Raw genomic sequence first — 24,812 nt, forward strand, 5'->3', positions numbered from 1 at the left:
AAAATAGCCGTAACTCCATTTATTTTCATCTTGAGTGATTAAGAGGGAATTTAATTGCAGTTTTCGATATTATTTGAGCAGGTCCGAGCCATGACCATTGGATAGAAATGCGGTGTTGTTTCGTAAGAAAGCAAAAAAAGGAAGAAAAAAATCCTATAATGATACTTTTTTATGAAATTTAGTAAAGAATATTTATCTTTTATATAAATTCTTTTTCTTAATCTTTAAATTACGGATCGATGAAATCTTAAAATGTCTTTTTCAAACGGAAACTCTGGCGGAAAAGCCGGATTGTCATTTTAAACTACTCTAAGACATCGTTTATTTTCTATTATTCTAGGGGGTTGCCTATTCTCGTTTTTCTCATTTGCAATAAAATTAATGCCAAAAAATCATGTGATGCAATAGAAAAGGGAAATAAAATTATATATAGGTTGATTAGAAAGCATATAGATTAATTCACATTAGATGGAGTGAAATTATAAGCTTTACATTTGCACCAACGCAATACAAAGGAATAATTTTTTATTAGTACAAAATCTATAGAGCCTAAAATAAAAGGTTAAAAATATGTTTGAAACTGATATTCAAAGAAAAATTCTAGGAAAAATATTGCCATATAAAATAAATTGGATGAAAAAAAACTTTTGAAGAAAATGTTTCCTATTTTTCAATAATAATGAAATACTTTATTTATCAAAAACCAGTAAACTTAGCTTTCATGGTTTTCAAAAAAAAATTTTTTTGAATTCATCACTTCACTTTTTCCTGATTCTTTTGTTGAAAAATTACTTTTTCAAATGATTTTGAAGACTTCCTGATGAAATCTGAATACAAGAAATAACATGGATAATTATTATTCAGTTCGATTAGCAACTGCCGTGATCTCAACCTGAAACTAAAAGACTGCAACAAAAATTTTGAATTGTTCGGCTGACGATAGAGGTAACCTTCATTTTTCTTTTTTTCATGATAACAAAAAAAGTTACAAATGATTCTTGACAATACATATGTACTCATCTCTGAACTTGATTACAAAATTATCCTTGTATACAATTAATAAAAAAGAGAAAACGAGTGAACTACGCAGTGATTCCTTTTAAAACAAATGCGTGACTTATTACGAAATTAGCATTAAATTCAAGACATTTGTGTTGAATGCTTTTTTTCTTGAGGGTTAAATGTTTTCAGAATTTAAATATTTAAAGTGTTTAAGTTTAGATTTTCATAAATTTAGAATGAGGAAATGTTGTCGAAATGGATGAAACACTGCTTTACTACTTAACAAGAAAAATAAAAAATATACTCCCCTTTGGCCTTTTCATAAACTTCTACATAAGGAAAGACTTTTTACACGTGGCAAATCAGGTGTGAAAGGAGGTAACAACATTATCGTTCAATTGTCAAATTTGGTCCAAACTGCACACACATCTGCAATTGATATATTGGAACCAGCGTGTTGACACACGCACCGAAAGTCAGACAGTCTACTTTTAACTGTTTCTGGTGCGAAGTTTGATGCCATTTTACAATGTTCAATCTACAGTTAGTCCACAAACCAAATTTTCTTCATTTATTCCGTGACCTTTTTTTTTAAATATCGCGCTTGCATACACATTAATATACGAACAGTCTACCTTTGGTGTATATGATTAACCTTTCATATGAGTCTTTATTATAAAAATCACATTACTAATAAATAAACAATCTACTTTTTGTCGGATCTTATGCAAAGTTTGGTGCTAATCTACAGTTAAATCCACAAACTTGATTTAACATATGGCTTTTTTTTTAAATCTCGTGTTCACATACCAGCTAATAAATAGAAAAACCACTCACTTTTTGTAGATATGATTCAAAATTTCATGTGAATATCCATCTGTGATGTAAAAATAATATACAAAATTTCATCCGCGTAGCTTGTTGTATATTTGAGTTATCGTGTTCTCCCATTCACAAACAGACAGATAGGCAGTGTGACCTTTGGTGAAGTAAGTTAAAAGTGTGATAAAAATCTACAACTTTGGTTGTAAGACTGTATACCAAATTTTATTTGTCTAGCTTAATAAGATATATAGATACTGTTATGAATTTGTAACATTGCTTTCAGCGCAGTAAGTCTCCTAGTAAGAAAAATGGTTTTACAGATATAGTAATGTCTCCTGAATGGATGTCAAATCAAACCAAGGTCTTGGTGACTTAGAGACGAATATAGCGACAAAAATTAAAGACTCAGAACCTTTGGACACGGTTTCCAGCGTTTCTTCTATAACATTCTGTGCTCTGCCTCGAAAACTATAAAAAAAACTTAGAGTCAACAGGCAATCAGTAGAGGAGTAGACGAGTCAGATGAATTGAAGTTAAGGTAGTAATCAGTACAAAGTTTTCGAGATGAAAGAGAAAGTGGTTGAATGAAACCTCTCTTTGGAATACTCTTCCGCTGTTACAGTTTTTAATAGCAATTTTCTGCTTGTGTGCTGCTGTTTACTGCAAATGATGTTCTTATATACACTTCAGCTGTGTTTGGTACTGTATATTCGTCCTTTCGAATAGAATAAGGTCTCGTTAATTGCTATCGAGCCAACTGGACTTCACACCTTACAACCCACGGACAAATTTGAGAATATTTCCGTAGCAATATACAGATAGAAACCTAAACTGATTGTTTCTGACTCGTGCAGATCTGAAACATGGAGTTTTGTCAGAATCACGAAGTAGAATATTATGACCATTGCAATAATGTCTCTTTGCATATTTCATATATGAGAAAATATATAGATTGATGATGTAGTTATAAAAAATAACCTTACAATAAGTAAACATTCAGTTAATAACACGCTGCAATATATTTATAATCGAACCTCGGTTATCCGGGTTTCTACTGATAGAAGCGTCTTTTTAAAAAATTTCTGTCAGATAAATGAGCTTTGTTTTCCATTTTTTAATAACGTGAAAGTTGGCATTGAAAGCATTTTTCGAAATGAGAAGGCCTGTAAAATTTCCTTACTGGGAAGTTTTCATAACTGAAAAGTTGTTTAAAGAGAAAAAAAACGCAGCATTTCGATAGCGATATGAGCAAATTCATTCTCACAAAAGAAAAGAAAATTTACACTGTAAATGTATCGGAAAGTTTCGAATGGTAAAGAGGGGGGAAGGGGAGGGTTATTCTTTTGAAAACACTTTAAAATAATCATTGGTTAAATACAAAATTGAAAATTAGCAACATTAACAAATTTTCTTATAAAAAGTAATTAATGACTTAAACAACGTGTAAGTAACTTAGAAACTAATAAAAAATTGATAAAATGCTAATAATTCGAGGAACTACTTAAGGACTTATTTTTATAATTTCGAATAAACAATTTTAGAAAACTGTCGAAAGAATGAAATCATAATTTAAAATGTAGTCTTTATTTACCAAGTTTTTGACTATCCGGAAATATTACTATCCCTATCAGCTCGAATAATCGAAGTTCAAAACTGTCATTAATGAGCTTTCACATAAATCATTGCAATGCTGATCAATTTTACCTTTTTTTTTTCAAGATTATTTTTCTTAAATTGAAAATTCCAAATTTATGAGACGGCTGTTATTCAAAACTTCAGCAATAAGATGACATGAATGTTATAAAATCTGAATAAACTGGGCGAAGCCTTAATTTAAATTAATACATTCAACAGAATTAAAAATGTATGTTTTTCTTTGTTAATATTAAGGGTCTTTGAGTCTAATTAATTATTACTTCTCAATTGAATTAAAATGCTGCTCAAACTCCATTTACCCAGAAACAAAAATCAAGATTCTAAAATTAGAGCTCAAAATCAAACTATTCTTGGAAGTTCATTGCCATGCTCAAGTCTTCCACTCATGGAGTGCTCTTTTTATCTCAAAATCCTGCGCTTTCTCATACCTCTAAAAGTGAAATAAACTTTCATTGAGAAAAAAAAATTATAGTTTATAAGACCTTAATAGTAGAGAAGAAATAATCCAGATGTAAGTCTTTCTTTCTTTTCTTTTTCTTTCTCCTGTAACTGTTCTCTGCAAAAGAACGAATCAAGTGAAAACAGCATCGATGTTGACAAAGTTTGAATATCACGCACGAGGAGAGAGAAGCGAATTTCATAGGAATTAACCTTGAAACAGAAAAACAGCTTTAAAGCTATTATACATTCAGATGATCTAACTCAAAACATCTTAAACCATTTTCACTCACGACCTCAATTGGGCTACAAACGTATTCAATGACTCCACGTGTGTGTGGAAGGAGGGGGGAGGTTTAGTTTGATCTTATTTTAAAAAAGGGTTGTTTTTTAATCACACCAGTTCGAGCTTCGCTTTAATTTCTAAGTTGCATGAACTCTTATTTTTCTTGGAAGATTCTAAAATATGCCAATTCCAAAATTTTTTATATGCAAATTCCCATCTAAAATTACATAAGCTCAAAATACTTTCTCATGTTTTCTTTTCTCTGCTTTCTACCTTCCTTTACGGACGGCGTCTCCTACTAGCCATGGTTCTTACAAAGAAATCTTAATAATGAATAAAAATTGAACTTTTTCGAACCATCATGAAAAATAAAAGATGTTGTTTAAATAGCTTAAATAACTCCGCACCTGCTTCTCCGTAAATCAAAAAATGATTTACATGCATATATGTATATATGAAATACAGCTTATAATAAATGAACAGATGAAGTATTTTCTTTACATAGCAGCTTTATTCCTTTTCTTCTTCATTATGGGAAAGATTCAATTTTAAACGTCTTTTAAAAGTTCTTTGTTAAAACCATAACAAAGGAGTGACACTGTCGCTACAAAAAGGGAAGAGAAAAGTGGATATGGAAGGGCTGGTAGTACATTCAAAGCTTACATAGCTTCGAAGGATGATTCTCTTTGAATCTAGGTTAGCAGGCATTTATTTTAAGAGTGTATGTTTCACTTAATATTTTAACTTCACACAGGATAGCTGAAGTTACAGAAATTAGATTCTGAGAAGCCAGATGTCCGTGCAACTCAGAAGCAAAAGGGCTTTATTATGTTTTTAAAAATAATTAGTTTTAAAAATGAATGCAAATTGAATTTCTTACATATATATTGGATGGAAAGAAAAAATACAAAAGAATGAGGAATAATTAATGCTTAACAAAAATGAATCTAGCAAAGCAAATTTATTCATACGATTTTGGAATCTGCGGCTGCCTTACGGTATGGTCTTGGTTTGAGATGGGAATGTTCGAAACTGGATCCCGCTAAAGTTCCTCCACGAAGATGGGATAAGTCCACGTTAACCTTTAAAGGGCCAATTTTTTCTAGTCATATTATGTTAAAATATTTTTAGGCTTGAAATTAGAATAAGAAAAGGGATTCATTTAGCTTATTAGATAAATTTAATTTGATTAATTAATTAATTTGGTTAATTAATAATTAAGTAACAAATCAAGACACATCATTTTGTGTGAGATAAATAACTGAAGCATCTAAGTTTCTGTCTTGCTGAAAAATGCGTCAGCACTTATCCCAACCTATATAATTTCATTCGAAGATTGATAAATTTGGTGGGAAGCATACTTCCCACGGCCCTAGAAAGGGTTAAATCAGATGTCGATGGTCAATCGTCCTCCCTGATGTGAAATAGTAATTTGGAGAAGAGATGCTGGCTAAAATGTCGTTCTCGTCATCTGAGCAAGGTTCAAAATTACAAGATTCGCCACAAAGTAAGCCTTCTGTTTCTTCGAAAAGAGGCATTAAGTAAACAAAATTATTAAATTCTGATTAAATTATTTTAATCAGAACAATTTTTAATTAATTAATTTACATTGACATAAGCGAATTACTATTAAGCAAATTTACTATTAATGGTTTCACGACGTTAGAGTTATTTTCATAATTCCACTTTAGGTTGGGTACAGTAATTTAAGACACTCATATTTAAATCAATTAGAGGGAACAGAAACGAATTGTTGTTTAAAAAAACATCCAATCCGAGCACACAAAAAAGAGTAAATTATTAACTATTTTGCAAATTTATAGCTCCAATAATAAAAGAAAACTAATTTTTTTCTCATAAGTTAGGCTTAAACTTATGAAATAATTATTATTGGGAAAAATCAAAGATCTCAAATAATTAGAAACTGATTTAATCCTTTAAAATGAATCCTTTAAAAATTCGAATAAACTAATTTTTTTTCAAATCAAAATTTTTGTTTCAAAAAATCTTAAATTAGTTGATAAATAAATTTGATCTGGTATTTTAAATCCGATATCAAATTTTTGAGCATTAAATTCTAAAAATATATATCGTTTTCTGTGTGAATGCTACAAATTTTGAACTACAAATTTGTCTAGTATTTGTAAGTCTGATCACAAATTGATTTGTGACCTTTTTTCGAAGTTTATTAGATAAAGGTTGAATCATCCTAAGTTAAATGAATACAAAAATAACATAAAGATGTGACAACGGAGAAAAATAATTTATGACTGTGGGGATTTTTGTCTGTTAAAGCTTTAGCTTAGTTTTTATGGTGTGTATTCCCGAGTCTCATGAAAAGGAAATGGTGTAAAGGTTTTAATTTATTCAAAACTGTTGCACAAAACGGGAAGGTGGTTGAGGAAATTCCTATCATTCAGAGATCAATGATTTGACGGGAATTCAGAATTCCCTTGCAGTTCAAGACTTAAAGCAAAGCTTCATATTTGCATATTTCAGATTTCAAATATTAATGAAATGTTAAGAAACTATATTGAATATTTTAAGTTTGAGATTCCGTTTAGGAGCATCAAAACGCATATATTTATCACAGAAATCATTCAGTAGATTTTTTTTTAATATTTTAAGACAAATATATGTGTAATTATTTTCTTTTATGTTAATTTTATTTGTATATTTCGTATATTTATTGGAGTTCAAAAGATAATTGCTATAAATTTTGCACTGTTGAGTCTGAAACCGAATTTTTTTGACAAAAAGATACATCTCCATAAGTTATTTTCTGTATTACCCCTCCCCCCTCACTATTGTTTGTGGAATTGGCGTTACAATGGTCTTTTTTAAATTCATCGAGAATCAAAGAAGTAGTGTCTCAATTTTTTTATACGTTTTCCATAAGTTATTTTATAATAGATCGATTTAAGCGAATACTATTATAGCGTCAAATGGTCCAGAAATTTCCCTTTGTTTGTTGTAAATGTATTTGGATCTATTTTGAACCGCTGCGTATAAACAACAACTAAAATCGCTGATATTATGGATAAGATTAATCAATTAATCAGAAGAACAAGAAAGTTCAAACTTTTCAAAATATTGTACCACAAGAATAAGAGTCAAAATTATATGTACCATTATAAAAATATTTTCCAATTAAGAGTCAATGCATCTTAAATGGAGCGCTTATAATCAAAACGCATTTTAAATTTGTAATATTCAACAGTATTTTCAAATAAAACTTTACCAACCTCATAACTATAAATATATTTATGATGTAATAAATAATTAATAAAAATACATAATAAATTGTTGAAATAAATAATTGACAAAAATACATATAATAGCAAATATCATGATTTATTATTGATGAGGATTAATGTGACATCTGAGACTCATATATTGTAATCAGATTCGCTTTATATTTAATAATTTCAAGCGCAAGTCAGATTCAAATTGCAACCGTGTTCTATAATTATTTTTAATCAATACCATAGCAGAAAATACTATTTCATATTGATTTGATTTCATAAAAGACATTAAATATCTTGTTGCTTTTTCAAAAATTTGATTGCATTCATATCTTCTTTTTAATCAAAAATTGGGAACTTTATTTTTTTAACTCATTCATGAAATTTCTGAGAAATGGAATATCTAAAACTGGATTTTCTTCTTCGACTGAAGCATTATCTAGAAAAGTATGACTAATATAACCACAACCATGGGCACTAATTTAAGAGAGACGCCAAAACTGGAAAATATATATGTATATAACTAAACATTAAATATTAAAACAAAATGATAAAAATGACGAAAATTTACTTTTATTTTGAGCAAATTTTACCAAAAAATCTAATGAAATGCATCTCTATATGTACATGCACCATAGGTGGAGAAATTCTATAGTAGAGGTGTCTAGTCAATATTAAACGATTCCAAGAAAGCCTGAATTTTATATCAAGATATCATATTGTAGCTGTCTACAGAGCAACAGCCATTATTCTAAAAATATATATGTCTGACTCAATGAGATCTTAGATATAGAGATTCATCGAAATCTCGACTTTAAATTTTTTGATGCTTATAATATTTCCTCTTTATATATACTTTGTATACGAGGAAGTAGAATATGGAGAAAGATTCAGACACCTATAGTCAGCTTACTTTACGAAACTTACAGTAAAATTGTTAAAATTACAATAGAGGGATTGTAAAAATATCATTGGTGATATACTTTGTAATAATAAAAAATAACGAGAAATATTTTAACGTATTCGTAAGTTTTAAGCTGTATGTGAATACTTTTTTTTCATTGCAATGCACTTGCAAGTTCGTCAGCACTTATGTTAATATATATATTAAACTATCTACATTCTCCGAAGCTAATTTTCAGTGACTAATAGCAGGTCCCTTAAAGAAAATTGCTTTTTCGGTGAAAATTATTGTAATGGTAAAACCCTACAGAGTCGAATTTTGAGGAAAGGGAAGAGAGGAGAGGGAAAACATGTGACCAGTAAGCCGACTTGCAAGAATGCTGAACCATGTGCACATAGTGGTAACCTTCGACGACACGTGTTCGCCAGAGTCCTTGCCCCTGGCATTTTACAATCTAGTTTTGTCCCTGGGTCCTAAGAAACTTTATGTTTATTTTAATGTCATACAAAAAAAAACCTGTTTCTGTAATTTTTTCTTTGTTTACCTTATTTATTTCTACTTTTATAAACATAAGATGAATGTTCTTACAATATTTGGAATCATTTAGTTTTATGGTTCTAACTAACTTTATCAAAATTAATCTTATTATATAATTGCCAAAATAGTAATATATATATATATATATATATATATATATATATATATATATATATATCATTGTTTTCCAAAATTTTCTGAAGAACTTCCTTCATTTATGCAAAAATTTCAAGAATAATTACTTTAAAAATACGAATCTTGTGTTTCTTTTTATGATTATTTAATCGTATGTTTTGCTAAAATACACAATAATTAAGCTTTTTATTCGTATGAAGAAATTCGAAAATTTCCATCCTGTTTGAAGCATTCATTAATTGACACTCTTATCAGAAATTGTCAGGACTTATTTGCATACGCTACATACCATAGTGAACAGATTCCGCTCTCACAAACCGAAGCTGCCCCAAGAAATTAATTTTACCATCAGTACCAAGATAAGAGTCTGATAAGTACCAAAAAATCTGAAATGTGGTGCACAATAATAGAGCGCTTATGTATCTTAGCTCCTTGAAGTTCATCAGCATTTACTGTATTCAAACTTGTGTGCTTAGGACTATATGATGCCTGCACCACAGTGTCTACACCTTCATGTCAGCACAATATTTAAACCACCCTATAAAATTTAGTTTACTATATATTCAACCCAATAAGAATCTAGCAAGCGTTATTCACTCATTTCAAGGTCTTAATTTCATTTAACAGTTTCACGAACAATTTAAAAAAAATGTGTAGAACAAGCAATGTCATATTTTTATCTTCTGGGTTAAAGTGATTTATCTTGCAAATTTTTAGAGAGCAATATTCTAATGGGTGAGACAACTTAAAAAAAACACATTTTTGTAATGTCTTTATTGACGAGTATAGCCTTCGTTTCTGTTTATGGACAGGATAAATATTTAATTGCTATAGTTGGTATCGAATATATTTTTGAAACACATTTTTGAGATTTCCGTCTCTTTTATAAATTAAAGTAAGTCTGATAAATTTGCTAGTTAGATTCCTGATAACCAATTATAAAAATCCTTAATGTAATTATTGCTCAATTAACGAAATTTCCTTTACCAAAGATTTTTTCAATTAATCCTTAATGTTATTCCTATAAGAAAAATTTCGACCTTTAAAATTTCAAGAATGACTCTTCCTTCACCTTAGTTATTTCCTATCCTGGTTAAAATAGTAATAATAAAAAATTTTCTTCACTGAACTTCGGTAAAATGTTTTATGCATCATCTGAGCCGTACTTTCAGAAACAGCAAATTCGAAAGCAATAAATTATGCACGCTTTAGTCTAAGTAGAATTATGAAGATCTGTAGAAGAAGTCTGTAAGGAATCTATAGCTGTCTGCAATATACATCCTTTAAAGTTTGTCATATAACTAGAATTCTCTGTGTTAAAGCATTTTAGATGATTTAAAACGTCTAAATGCCTATTATTTCTGTTATTTATCTATGTGTTTTTTTAGAGCATTCAGTATTCCAATGTATTTCACTATTGTTTTTCTTATCTATGTGTTTTAATAACATAAAAGAAACTGCGGCGCTTATAACAAAGAAATAGAAAAATAAAAGACTTCAAACTGAGGGAGAAAAATCCTTTCACCGTTTATAGTTAGGCATTTAAAAAATAAGAAACAAGATTTCCATGACCAGAATCGCGATGGAATATCCGTTAAAATTCGTGAATTCTTGCGAATATACTTCGGAAACGTTTGCTCTTGAAGATTGCATTGCACGCTTCTTCTTGATCTTGAAGCAATAGCCTCTTTCAAAAATTCCATCACCCTGCGGTCAAAATAGTCTGACAGCATATTTCCTGTGACTTGTTTTCCTCAGATCAATGTTATTTATGAAACGACCCTACTTTATATGGTACAAATACCAAAAATTCAAAAATAAATCAAAAGCAAAGCTCATGACCCTTGTATCTAAAGAAAAAAAGAAACTTTGGACAGCTTTTCATGCAAGATTTACCTCTACGCAGTCGATAACGCAGGATAAATTTTATTGTTAAAAATTTCTCTTTAAGTCTTTGTGGATATTTCAGGTTTTTTTGTATTGATATGAACTCTTAAACATTTCTTTTTCATTCTTCTTGTGGTTCATGACTTTATTTTTTGCCGACCGCGAAAAGATTTTGAAGGGCACTCTTTTTATTTTCATTGTCATTCGTCATAGTAGAAGAAAAATGCCAATTCAAGGAATTGTTTTTGTTGACTTATAATGCAGAATATCGCATTCGCAAATTTTTTAAATGCTGAGAAATGACTAAAATAAGGCTTTAAAGTTATTCCACATTTCACAATTGATTAAAAATTATTTCAAAATCAAAAATTAAAATGATTTAAAAGTTATTCCAAGCTAAGAATTAGAAATTATTTCAGTTGCATCGAAAATACTTGTGAAGCAGGATGAACAGTTCCTAAGCCAAAAGCAGATATCTCTTTAACCTAATGTAAATGAAGAGAAGGGGAGGGGCATAAACACACTCTGTGACTAAAACTAACTAAATTATCATTTTAAGACATGTTTCAACTGCTAATTAGAATATTCAAAGGCCAAATTTATAAAAACAAAATTACCATAAGCTTATTTTACAATTAAATTCAATATCTACGGTAGGATCGTTAAATTAATTTTGGCCAAATATAGATATTCAAAAAATTTGAGTTTCAATTCTACAAAATGAGAATCAAATGTTTGTTTCTCAAACGAAAATTTAGTTCTTGCTGATAGCTAAAATGGCATAGATTTGGCGAGCATGTTAATGATTGGCGAACAATTTATAAGCTTGACTACGAAAATGCACAGATGAGTATCAGATAGAGAAAAAATCTAATTTCAGAATGTAAGACATATTTTAAAATAAAAGTATTACGCATCCTCATACATAAATTTAGATTTTAACCGGAAATAACTCCCTTAAGCATATTCAAGAATTTTCGTTGTTGTTTATTTGTTTCATTAAAATTCTCCTCACGTGATAAATTTATTTTACTTTATTCCAGTGCTTTCTAATAATAGTATATATATATTCTATGGTATAATCTATAATCTATGATTCTAATATATTCTAATTATCTAATATGTTAAATTATTCAGTGATGTTTTTATGTAATCAAAGACCATTAATGAATGCTCTAGAAATGTAACTAATTTATTAATTTATATTTCCTTTTTTAAAAATCTGTCTTTTAAATTTCTAATCATAAATTCAAAGTTTTGTAAGATAAAAAAAATTTGTTGACAAGAAGTGAATAATAATCGTAAAACTATTAACAGCAGTTAGATAAAATAACGCTTCATTTGAAAAAATTACTATGCCATATTGCTTAAAATATTCGCACAATTTTTATAACTAAATCTAAAGATACCAGTCTTCTGTTAACAGTTCTTAAGAGTATTAGAGAAGAGTTCATAAAAAATTAACAACTACAAAAATGGAAGTTCAAGAATGATCGATAGATATGAGCAAAAAAACATGAAAGCTGAAAAATATACAAAGAGTTATTACGTATTATTTTGCAACAAAAAAATGGATCATTACTCAAATTACTCTTATAGACTGATTACAATAAGTTCTTTTAAGAAAACTTTCACGTAGTCAGTTCAAACATTTATCATCACTGATCACTTTTTTGCCACTTCCTAAGTGACAGGCAACTAATAAAAGGTAATAATCCTTGACAAGGTTCAATAAATGACAAGAAGGCGACATTTTTATGAATAAGAACATGTTCTTTAGGATTACAAGAGAAAAGAAAAAAGAGATATCGATTAAAAAAAAAAAAAACTTCCTTTTTGAAACATCTTTTTATCTTTGTGTATTTATCCATATATTTATCATTCAAATTACTTAGTTTTAAATTATAACTGGAAATTAAAAATAATTCTCGTGGGAATAATTATTTATGAATATCTCAATATGACGTATTTGTTAAAGTAAATCTTAATGTATCTCTAAAAATTTGAAACGATGGTGTCGATTCATACGCATAATACACATCAAACATTGTGGCACTAATTTAATTTCAATTTTGGAATCCACTAAGAAAGAAAAAAAGAGGTGTACGATTAGGTAATAAATGACTATATAACAAATGGCAACTACATTTGTTATATAGTTGCGACATCATGAGAATTAATTCTACCATAGAGGTGAGTACAACATGTAATAAAAAGATACAAAATTTCTATGATGTTTTTATAATAGAATTTCAAATTTATAATTGCCTTGATAGTCAAAACTGATTTTTCGAACCTAATTTGTTTCCGAATTAATTTTTATTCATAAATATAAATTAATTTCATCATAAATATTGATGAGAAAAGGATTATTCCGATCCTGAATTCCTGATTTTTTCCTATTTAAATTTCCATAACACTATTTCCTGCACAAATTCCTAAAAACAAATCCAATAGAAACCCTTACATTCATCACGGTTCATTAATAAGTACTTAGTAGATGAAATATATTCGAAAACTCAGTTTAATTTCTTAGGATTTAGATGAATGTGTGTCGATGCTTCTGAACTGTGGTAGTTTCCCGTTGCTTTATCCCTTCTTTTCGTATCTATACTGCAAATTAAATATTGATGTTTTGAAGAAAGATAAATATAGTATAAGGAATGAATTAATCATTTAAATTTATAAGTACATTATAAAGAATCAACTTTGACCTCTTCGGAAGAATTCAGCATCCTTCTAACATAGCAGCATTTCATTTTCCTACTGGCATGTTAGCGGTATTGATTATTTTTCTATACCGTATGCGAGGAACATATAATTCGAGGAACCGTACACCGAAATTTATATATATATATATATATATAAAGTTTAATTTCACTTATAATGCATTTCCTTTTATCGATTAAAATATGAAGTCTTGATGTTGTCTAATACTAAAAAGTGCAGAAAATACTTTTATTACGAACTTATCCACTTTGTGGTATTTAAAGAACAAATAGTAAAAAATAAAGAGTTTTTCGAGTATATAAAAAGATTTGACGTTTTAATAGTTTACTTAATAAGTGTTTATTGAAATGTGGGTTATCAAAAATATCACATATTCCAAATTTATATTCGTCAAAAATATGTGCTGCCTATAAATTTGTAATACTGAAAGTTTATTGTACTTAATCTTCAACTGTTAAGATAATTATGAATACTTAATATGAATTAACACAGCTGTCAAAAATTTATAGAAGTGCAAGGTGTATAAACCTGTTTATTTTCGCACAGCAGCATGCGGTTCACAAGCTCAATGTTGACTGCTAGAAAAATCGCTGTGACAATGAAATAACGAAAAGGACAGAACACCAAACGTTATAAGATACCATGTTATAATGATTGCTTGTTAAACGTGGGGAAATACCTAAGGAAATTCTGGGAATACCTCCTCCACGAATATGTAATAATTTCGCACTTCATGCTGTTCTGACAGCAGACTATCTTTCACAGTGCCAGTTCAAATCTTGATGCACAAGTGTTGTTGCGCACCACGTTTCCTTGCTGTCCGTGGGTTTTCAGACGCCCACTAGTGTGTATTATGCACAGTGATCACACCCTGACTTGAATACTTACTTCTGCCTGCGAAAAAATAAAAGAATATTCTAATGCCATATTGTCGTCAAATAATGTTTTAGGCTTGATTTGTTTTGATTTGTGTAGTTTTTTTTTTAAATTTATTTAGTAATGACAACGATAACTTGCACAAAAAAAAATGTACTAATATCGTCGGAAGACGCATGATTACAAATCCAGAAACTAAAACAGTAAAAATTATTGATGTATAATATGCTCAACTCTTTTTCATTTATTAAAATTAGAGGAAAATCTCCACAAAAAGAAAATCGGTATCATTGAAAAGGCAATGTTTTTAATTTTAAAGTATTGTAAGAATGTATTTTTTAAGATGATATTCTCTGAAAATATTGAGGGAAATTGTTACCAGCTCAAAACATTTTGGAATCTTGGAAAATCTTTTTAAGTGAACACTTGCTACTCAAGAAATGACCACTTGACAAACTTGGTAGCTGCGTTCATGTCAAACAACGATCTGCCTTTTAGAGCATTTTAAACGACTTTTGCATCAAGCATGTTACATGTTGCAATTTACTAACTGTATCCAGCTTTTAAATATTATCATATTAAAAAATCAGGCCAGAAAATCAACTTAATCAATGGCCTACTGTAACATAGTCCCAGTAAACTCTCTAGGGTTCTTGAATTAGCATGTAACTCCATGTTCCTATGTTATTATTGCTACGTTTGACGTTTCTGACTTTCCTTCATTTAAATGAACAATCATTCTGCATCACTTTATGGGATTTAATTCTTTGAAACAAAATCATTTGTTTTAATGAAATTAGCTCAGTATTTATATATATAATTGTAAGAAACTTTCGATAAAATTTAAAATACTTAAGGAAAGTTGTTTTAATTAAATTTTTAAATACTGAATAACCCTCATTTTACTAACACGATATAATATACACGATATAACATGGTCTGTAGTGACCTGGAGTTTAGAATCTCGGCTTCAAGATCAAAGGATTGCAACATCGAGATACGACTGGACCAAAGATCTTCCATAAATGGAGGGATGAAATATGTTAAGTTTCTCTTTGGAGGTCAAATGTCCTCTCGTTGGTGTAGTTGTTGAAATTTAGATGGTAGGGTACTAGCTTAGTTGTCGTTCTCTCTATTTGATCATGATTCAGTATCACATGATTTATCTCCAAGATCCCTCTTTCAGCTTTATAAAAGTTGAAAATAAATCCAATGAATGAATGAATCAACCAGAATATTAAAAGAAAAAAATTAATTTTAAATTTCTCTTGCAGAGTGTGATAGAACTCTGATAGATGGTTGGATCGCTATTATATTTGGCACAAACATAATGAAACTATAATATGTTGGCTTGCATAATAGTTTTAATTAATAGCAAATACAATTAATATTTCGAACGAGTTGGTCACCAAATTTAGCTAATACTTTAAACGGATATTGCAACAAAAATTCTTACGATAAGATGATTTGAATTTTTTGGTTCAGAATAACACCAAGGAAAATCATAGCATGGAAATATTTCCTAAATCATTTTTATAAAAATAGCTGTACTTAGGCAAATTATTACTGAAAGGTGTTACAGAGTAAGATCAATATTGGTGCATAATAAAACAAATCAAAATGTTAAGAAAGGACTCGTTAAAATCGAATAAACGCTTAGAAAATAATTTCAATGTTATAGATTCCCACATTCACAGCATATATTCCTTTCACATTTCCTGAAAGAAGCCAGGTATAGTTTTATTCCTTTAAAAGTGTGTGCAGTCAAAATTTAAATATAATTTTATTTTACGTGACGATTTGAAAACAACGTATTTATTCAATAAACATTGAAATAAAATATATGGTTCAATTGATTCAAAATATAATGATTGATGAAAATGAATGAAGATTTAATAACAATTTATTGAATGAAGTATTAATTACGGAAAAGAAAATTTGCCATAATTAATTCAAATACAAATCTTTAATCAAGTAAACAGTAGCAATCAGAAAATCCACTTAATTCTTAGAACAATTGTGTTCATCAATAATTTTCAACAGAAACTGAAAATGAAAAAAAAAAAATCGTGCCTAAGAATTCACCATATAAATAATTTAACCATTTACAAAGTAAAAACATAAGTTTAACAACTAATTCATTACGCAGTACTTTACCAAGAATATGATTTCCGCACGCGTTATAACCCTAAATAAGAAAGATGCATAATACTGTCATAAAAATATACTCAAAGTGAAAAAAAGTATATCTTTTATTAATAAGATATATTCATCCTTTAGTACAGATTCAAAAATTCTGGTGAAAATCAATTGATTGAATTTCAAAAATTCCAATGAAAGCAATTTTATTCAGTTGTTTAATATCCATTAAATGTTTCATACAATTTATTACAGTTAACAAAAAAAAAGTTCAATGATTTGCTTCTGTTAAGTCTTCTACACTTAAGTGCAATTAATTTTTATTACATTGTATATCTCAAACCTATTCTTAGTAAAAGATTTTCCAGATTAGTCACGTTAACCGAGGAAACCTCTACTCAAACAAGTTAAAAAGATAACCCCTTTTAATTCTTTGAACATGATGTTTAATTCAGACATTAATTTCGAAATGCAGCTGTTTACGTGTCAAATTTTCTTAATTTCTTTTGCACGCATACAAGTCCTTTGTATTCAGGTGTGATTACTCGTGTTATGTTAATTATCAACAAAAGTATAAATTCTTGTCACCTGTTTAAAAAATATAAGTGGGAAAGAGACACGTGAGGCAATGTTTTGAATAGGTAACTAAAACATGTTTAAATAAATGCCGTAAATATAAATAAATATTAAGTACCTTGTTTGTATGTTTATATATATTAGAAACTCTGGCGGCGGAAATGGATTACTAAATATTTATTTATATTTTTCGTATATATACTACGACTTCAAATTCATTTAAATATTATTTCTGTTCTTTCCCAAGAAATAGCGCCCAATTTCCTTTTTTCAGCATTAAATGTTTTCCTTTATTCTTATATTTTCTTCATTTAGATTTATTTATTCCATATTATTCCCAATAAGCGAAATCAATTGTGATTATTATTTATTTATTACTTTGATGGAGATGTCTATTTTCTGCCAAAATTCGATAATCCGGTAGGTGCTATTAAGCTTAAGAACGGGTGTGTAGATAGTTTTCAGAAAAGTAGAAAGGTGGTCCACACCCTTCACAATTATATAAGGGTGGCCATCAAATAAATTTCCCTTCTTGGGGCTATCTACAGCTAAAACTAATTATCGGAATGAAACCAATTTCGTGTGTATAATGTGGTAGGTATGGGGAATGGAATTCCTCAAAAAAGTACAAAAAATCGTTAAGATGAACTTGTAAGTGAGGAAGGTCAACGCACGAAAAAAATTGCATATGGGCCAAAGGACCCTACTGTAGATAAGTAAAAGATTATTTCCTTTGAGTTTCACACTATATGTCATTCATTTCTGAATATGCCTTTTTAATCACTCGAGCGCTAATGAATATTTTCAATAATCCATGTGTTCCTTGCAGTTAGTTATTCACCCGCTACCTTTCCGACAGCACCAACATCTTTCCTATCTTTGCTGCCATTTTTTTTTTCAGAATTTATTTCCCAGTGCCTTCCTCAATCTCAATAGGAAATTTAATTTCTTTCCGTTCACAATTTTTAGCTGCAGATGTTTCCAAATACGGGAAATTATTTACGGCCATTCTATACAATCATCAACAAAATTCACATGCCCATAGTTCATTAAGGATACGACTAGATTCGCAATTTTATGGAAGATCCACAATGTGTATATGCATTTAAGTTATACAAGACCTTTTTTTTCAAATTTACTTTTCTTATTTTTTTTTTCTCTAACATTAAAAGGTATAATGAAACCAAACTTACGAAATGTTTAACGCAAACTCTAATTCTTTCAGCACAAGATTTCACATTTTACGTACATTATGGATCTGGGTGTATTCTGCAACTGATATATCATCACTTCCTTTCTTTCATATAGCATTATATTTTCTACTTACAACATCCGTAAGAAATACGTGACGTAGTGCTTTGAGCTGTAATACAATTTTTTTTTTGTGCTTAACATATCATAATCATGTTCTGTATCTGATATGCTATCACATTTTTTGATTATTAAAGGCATGTAGTAAAATCCTTTATAATATTACTAAAAACTCCAAAGTCGACTACTTATCTTTTTAATAATTTAGGCTACAGGTAATAAATTAAATGCTGATCTCGCATCTTTCCAAATATTAGAAAAAATTCCCATAAAAATTGTCCTTTTTCATTAGATCACAACATGTTTGCAAACGCAGTGACAGAAATGAAGGTGAAGTAGAAAAAGTAGTAAAACAACCTAACATTCTGTATGAAACCTATTTTATCTTCTTTTGTGCTGCCTAGAATTTTAATGTTATTTTAAATCAACGTTAATAAATGAAATGTTTCTTTCGTACCTTTCCTAAAAGCGATCCTGGAAATTCTTTACCAAGAAGTTATTTGTATAACTGTCTGTTCAGTAAATTATATTTAAGTAAAGAACTGAGGCAGATCTTGACTTGCAGTAATGTAGCGATTTAATATTTTGTATCTGATGTATCTTTGCTTATTTTATTCGTTATTAAACATTTAGATGTCTAATTATATAAATCGTACGTACAAACTAAGTGACACAGCAGCTCAAGTTCCTTTAATGCAACTTTTCAGAGCTTGTGTTTAAAACTCAGGTTTTGTATCTAATACGCCGTCTCTTTTATTTCAAATATTAAAATTTGTTCAAATGTCGATGAATTCTCAGAATGTATGTTTTGATGTAAATGAATTTCCCAAGTTCTTGTGTTCAACATTTTAAAGGTTAAATTTAAATAAAAATAGTAAATTAGGGGCTATTTATACATGTGTCCAAATATTGAAACCAGAAGTAGTCCAGTCTGTGTAATTACACAAATACAGATTGGGGAAAAAAAGAATGATGTAAAAGAAATGTCTTAGAATCTTTATCTGAAGTAGCACCGTGACGTAATATTCTGTATCCGAAATATTGTCACTTCCCCTTTTTCATCTAATATTAGAGCTTTCTTTTTGCGGGTTTCTTACTAAAATAAGATTCTATGCCCAAAAGCCGCCATTTCCTTCTTTTTTATCATTCATAAAATATGTTGTAATATCCCTTCATAGTGTAACTGAGTGGTGGGGTTTTGCTCCTTAGTACATTGAGTTTACGTACTAAAATCAGATTATGTATCGGAAATGATACCTCACTTCCTGTCTTTCATTCATAATTAAAGGTAGAAAATACGTACGAGAACAGGATATCTGCTACGCATTTACACCAAATGACAACAGGAAAGAAAAACCGTGTTACTTCTAGTATTGTTTACCACAGCTCTCTTCGTTAATGAAATATGAATAGTGTATTTCGTCACGTAAACCTTCGGTTTCATTGCATATATTGCTATATATTTTCAACACCTAAACCCACTATGTACCAAAGTACGTCATAAAATGAAACACGTATATTCCCCTCTGTCATGATGTTTGACGGCATTTGAAACTGTGTTCAATGTACCAAATACGTCATAAAATTAAACACGTATGTTCCTGCCTTTCTTCCTGCTTATGTTGAACATGTTTGAACAAATATATCTATCTGTAAACGAAATAATTTAATTTAAGCTTTCATTAAAAATACATTTTGATGTTATGTTGAAAGCAATTTCCGCTTTACTTACAAATTCCTAAAATTTAGAATTATGTTTAATTCCTTTTTATGAATTAACTTTGGTGTTATATTTATTCTTCAACAAACCATCATATATTATAAAAATAGAAAATATAATGAATTTTAAGATTTTATGTTATTATTTTTATAAGTTCATTTTAAATGCTGTACTTATTTTTTCAATGAAATTGTTGATATATTAAAACCAAAATAATTCTTCGGCCATATACATGAGGAATAAAAAATTTAATTACATCATTACAGAACTGAATGACTTAATTTTCTAAAAATACGAAATAGTTTTTCAAAGCAAATAAAAAACAGTTATCTCTTAATGCATCTTATTGCATATATGAAATAATTTTAGGAAAATTTATTTCCATAAGTTTTTACCATCATTTATCATCTATATACAGATATGCTTAAATAATTTTAATCATGATTCATTAAAGAAAATTGAGTCATTCTTACCAAAGAATTCCTTTGTTGATCTTTTCAGCAAAAAATATTTTGAATGCTCAGTAACAAAATCAAAAATAAAGTTTTCGAAAATTTGGTGCAATTCAATGAAGATTAGTCCTACTTTTATGAACTTACTTTTACCCTCCTAAAGTTCTTTCTAAATTCAAAATTTTGGGACAAGTCTCTTTTCATGGCAATAAAGTATTTTTAGGAAGGAAAAGATTTAATTATCCTTTGAATATCCAAATTTACTTGTGAGATTTTATAATCCATTTAATTAACAAAGGTGAAAGTATATATATTATAGTGTTTTTTCTTTTTCTAAACCTCAAATGTTCATCTTTTATAGTTCACAGAAATCGTATCTAATCTTATCCATTAAACAACTACGGATTGATTCCAAAGATTTTCTGCAGAGAAAGACTAAATTTAACTTTTGATCTGAATAATATATCTAAATTAATCTAGGAACCTATTTCATTCGATGTCTGAGGGTTAAGAACTTAAAAATTCTTTTTCAAATGCATGACTCTATAAACCTCTTAGAATTTTATTTCATCGAACAACCATCCAGAACATTATTTTTACTCTGCTATTTATTTATGTCAATTAAGTATAGTAATCATTTTTAATAATGAAGTATTATGCTTCATTTTGTGTAACTAAAATTCTTCTTTCCTAGATCTAAAGTTGTTTTTATCCTGATAGTTTTAATATAAAACATTCGCCAAACTAGTTAATTTCTAAATTAACGTATCATTCTAAAATAATAAGATATTTATTCATTTAAGATCAACAATGTTAGTATTTGAGTTCCAAAAACATAATTTCTGTTCTAACTATATTTTCAAAGAAAAATATACAACCTTATATGTGTTTTATTTCATGTCGATTCAATTTTTTTCTCTTCATTTCTCATTATCTCCTTAGATTGCATCATCAACAATGGAAAACTTCATGTCTCAGATACTCCATGGTTATGTTAGACATAAAAACCCGTATCATAATGATCTTCATGCTGCTGATGTTACCCAAACCGTTCACTACATGCTTTGCCAGCAAGGATTAGCGGTAAGTAATGACACTGAGTGTGCCATTCTCAACTCATTCTTTTCTACTATATCATCTCACCTTTTTTTCTTTTTTCTTTTTTTGTAAATGATACCCTAGACGTTAGATTCTCAGGGCGTTAAGTCGCCTAAATAGGTTACACTAAGCGGAAATTTTTTTAGTAACAGAAGCCAGCAGAAATTGCTGTGTGAACTGTAATCAGAGGGTTTAATGAGGAAAGGACATAATTACTTCATGATTGCCTGTAATGAATTTCTAAGTAAGATTGCATTCGTTTGCATTTATATAATCTAGAATATTTTGCAGATGAAATGGAAAAATATTTTGAAAATAATTGCAGAATTACATCTTGCAATAAATTGCCTTTATTTAAAGAACACAAAAGTGAATGTTCGGTTTCAACTAATTATTTTTTCTTGAGTAATTTCTTTTCCAATCAAAATTATTAATAAAAATGAGGGACATCAAGTAAAACTTATGTGCAAACATAAAATTGCTTAAAACTGAATTAAAATACATTTTGCAAACGACAAATCAGATTTAAAATTAAATTATAATATCAGACATTATTTTTAATATGAATGAAATATTAATTTAATACAAAATGCTGCTTTCTGAAAAAATCCTGTTAATTGTCAGTCCGCATATGAAATAAAAAAATGAAAATGATAGCAGGAACTAAAGCAGAAACTTTCTTTCATAGAATAGTCCTATGAATATTTTATTAGACAAGTAAATTACTACAAGTATAATTTAGCACGAAGTGATTTAAGACAAAATAATAAGAAACCCATAAGCGATGTTGAAAATTGAAAGGATTTTCATCTTATTAAAAATTAACTTTGAGTAATCTTATTAAAAATTAGCTTTGAGCAAAAATTACTGCGAAATCAAATAATATTCTCACATTATAACTTCCCCCTCTTTTCTTTATTATTATTCTGCCTTAAAACTTATTCAACGAGTTCAAAAGAATAAATATGCGTTTTTGAATGTATCCAAGACTTATACCAGTATAAAAAAACATTTCAAACCCGAATTAGTATTGCTTACAGCATTATTTTTAATAATGTGATAGTTTTTTTACAAAATAAAGCTTTGTCTCCCTCTTTATTTAATGAAATTTTTGCTAAAAGGCAATCCAAGTTATTTGGAAATATTTAGTTTTTGTTTATAAAGCAATTTTATGAAATTGAAATTTCTCAAACCAAATCTTTCGTTCCTGTCCAAATTTCTTGCAAAACAAATTATTTCATATAAACATTTTAGGCCTGCATTGAACGGATCTTCTTGCGAATTTCCACGCTTGCCTTCCTACGTGAATTAGCAGAAATTCGGCAAAATATTATCGCCGAAGCATCCTTTGTTATGCAATGAAATCATCTTTCATACAGGATTTCTATGGATATTGGAGGAAATCACCAATAGTGGAAGTTCCTGATTTGAATCAAGTAGTAAAATTGATTCTTTGAATGCAATTTTATCGCAATAGTTAGGAAAAACTTCCATGGAGTTCATTAAACTCAATATATATTTTATAAAGATTTTTTTTACAAATTACTATAATTTATTTTTAGCTAATGTTTTAGAGGATAATATTTATAAAATAACCTTATGATATTTCTAACATAGAAGTTTATGTAATGCTTGCATTCATGGTTTGTATTTATGAATGCTGAAGTAACTAAAAATCGTACGGATAAAAAGAATAATTTAACCTTATAATTATAACAGTAGTTCCCTAACTTTTTTGATTCTTAGCGCCTTTTATAAAGCAAGAAGTTTTATACCGTTGGAGTATTATTTACATCTTTAATAAGTATTTTTTACAAAATAGTCAATAATTTTTGTATAGGTTAGACTAAAAAATCAATAAAACGCATTTAAGTCATAAGGATTTATTGTACAGATTTTAATAAGTTCTATTATTAGTAGAACAGATCAGTTCTTCGATCACTTCACACGTTCTGAAATTAGATTGAACGTGGCCCTCATTTCCTTTTCTGCATAAATTTTAACGAGTTACTTTGATTTTATTATAGTATCTGTGGAAATCAAAGCTCTATTCCAATGAAAAACGACAAACAGATTCTTCGAATCTCAGCTTCTTCTGTAATAAGTGACGGCACCGCTTAGAGGAATTTGAGATTCCTCAGGGAGCCAAAGGCCCACACTTTGGGATCCACTGTCATATATAATAGAGAAAATTATTTTTTCTTTTAGCTTTATTCATATAAGAAAAAAACTTATTTCTGATTTTTCTTTAACTTTACCTTATACAATTGCTATATAAATATTATGTTTAAAACATATTATGTTTATATTTAATTATATGTTAATGATGTTAAATAAATTATTTTTAACATTCTGACCTTCTACTTCAGAGAAATATAAATGGATGTAGTAAATGGCGCAATCACGGCATTTTTCTACGGATAAATTCTTCAGATTTGTAGAAAATTATAATACTACAATATTGGACTATTTTATATTTATGATATTATTCCATTCCATGATTCCGAATCACAGGAAAGGAAAAAATAGGTAGTAAAAAGAAACTGATACAAATAATACTTAGAATCCTCCAAATGCAATGATATCCATATCAACCAGCAATAGTAAATCTCTTCAGAGGAAAAAGCACACTTCGGTAGCCACGATATATATCTTTACTCATGTTGCTGAAATAAAAGGATGCTCATATGTTGTTAAAAGCACAACCTATGCACACTTTTTAGAAAAAAAACTTTAAATCTTATGTTGTCTTTGGCTAATAATATCAAAGAGGATAAAAGACAGTCTTTTACTATACAAGTTCGACCTATTGTAATAAAAGAGTTAATTGCTAGCAGTTAATGGAAGTCATATTTACGACAATATTAGCACTAGACAATGTCCATTTCAACCTGCTCTATGTGACCTTGAGTAATTAAAGACCAGAGAGAGTATTCACACAAATAGCTTATTGTCGCTGACAAGGACTTAAATGCTATCCAGAAATCACAGAAAT

At 28.9% G+C, this 24,812-nt stretch overlaps 1 protein-coding gene across 7 annotated transcripts in view; it reads left to right on the top strand.

Moving 5' to 3' along the window:
• LOC129959014 (dual specificity calcium/calmodulin-dependent 3',5'-cyclic nucleotide phosphodiesterase 1-like) overlaps positions 1-24,812 on the top strand; it is a 601,405-nt gene that overhangs the window by 548,300 nt on the left and 28,293 nt on the right. For all 7 annotated transcript variants that reach the window (XM_056071778.1, XM_056071780.1, XM_056071781.1 and 4 more), the window contains one exon: positions 21,662-21,802. In XM_056071778.1, the coding sequence (XP_055927753.1) occupies positions 21,662-21,802 (141 nt within the window). The remainder of the gene's footprint in view (positions 1-21,661; positions 21,803-24,812) is intronic.

Source organism: Argiope bruennichi, chromosome X1 (genome assembly GCF_947563725.1).
Source record: "Argiope bruennichi chromosome X1, qqArgBrue1.1, whole genome shotgun sequence".
NCBI lineage: Eukaryota > Metazoa > Arthropoda > Arachnida > Araneae > Araneidae > Argiope > Argiope bruennichi.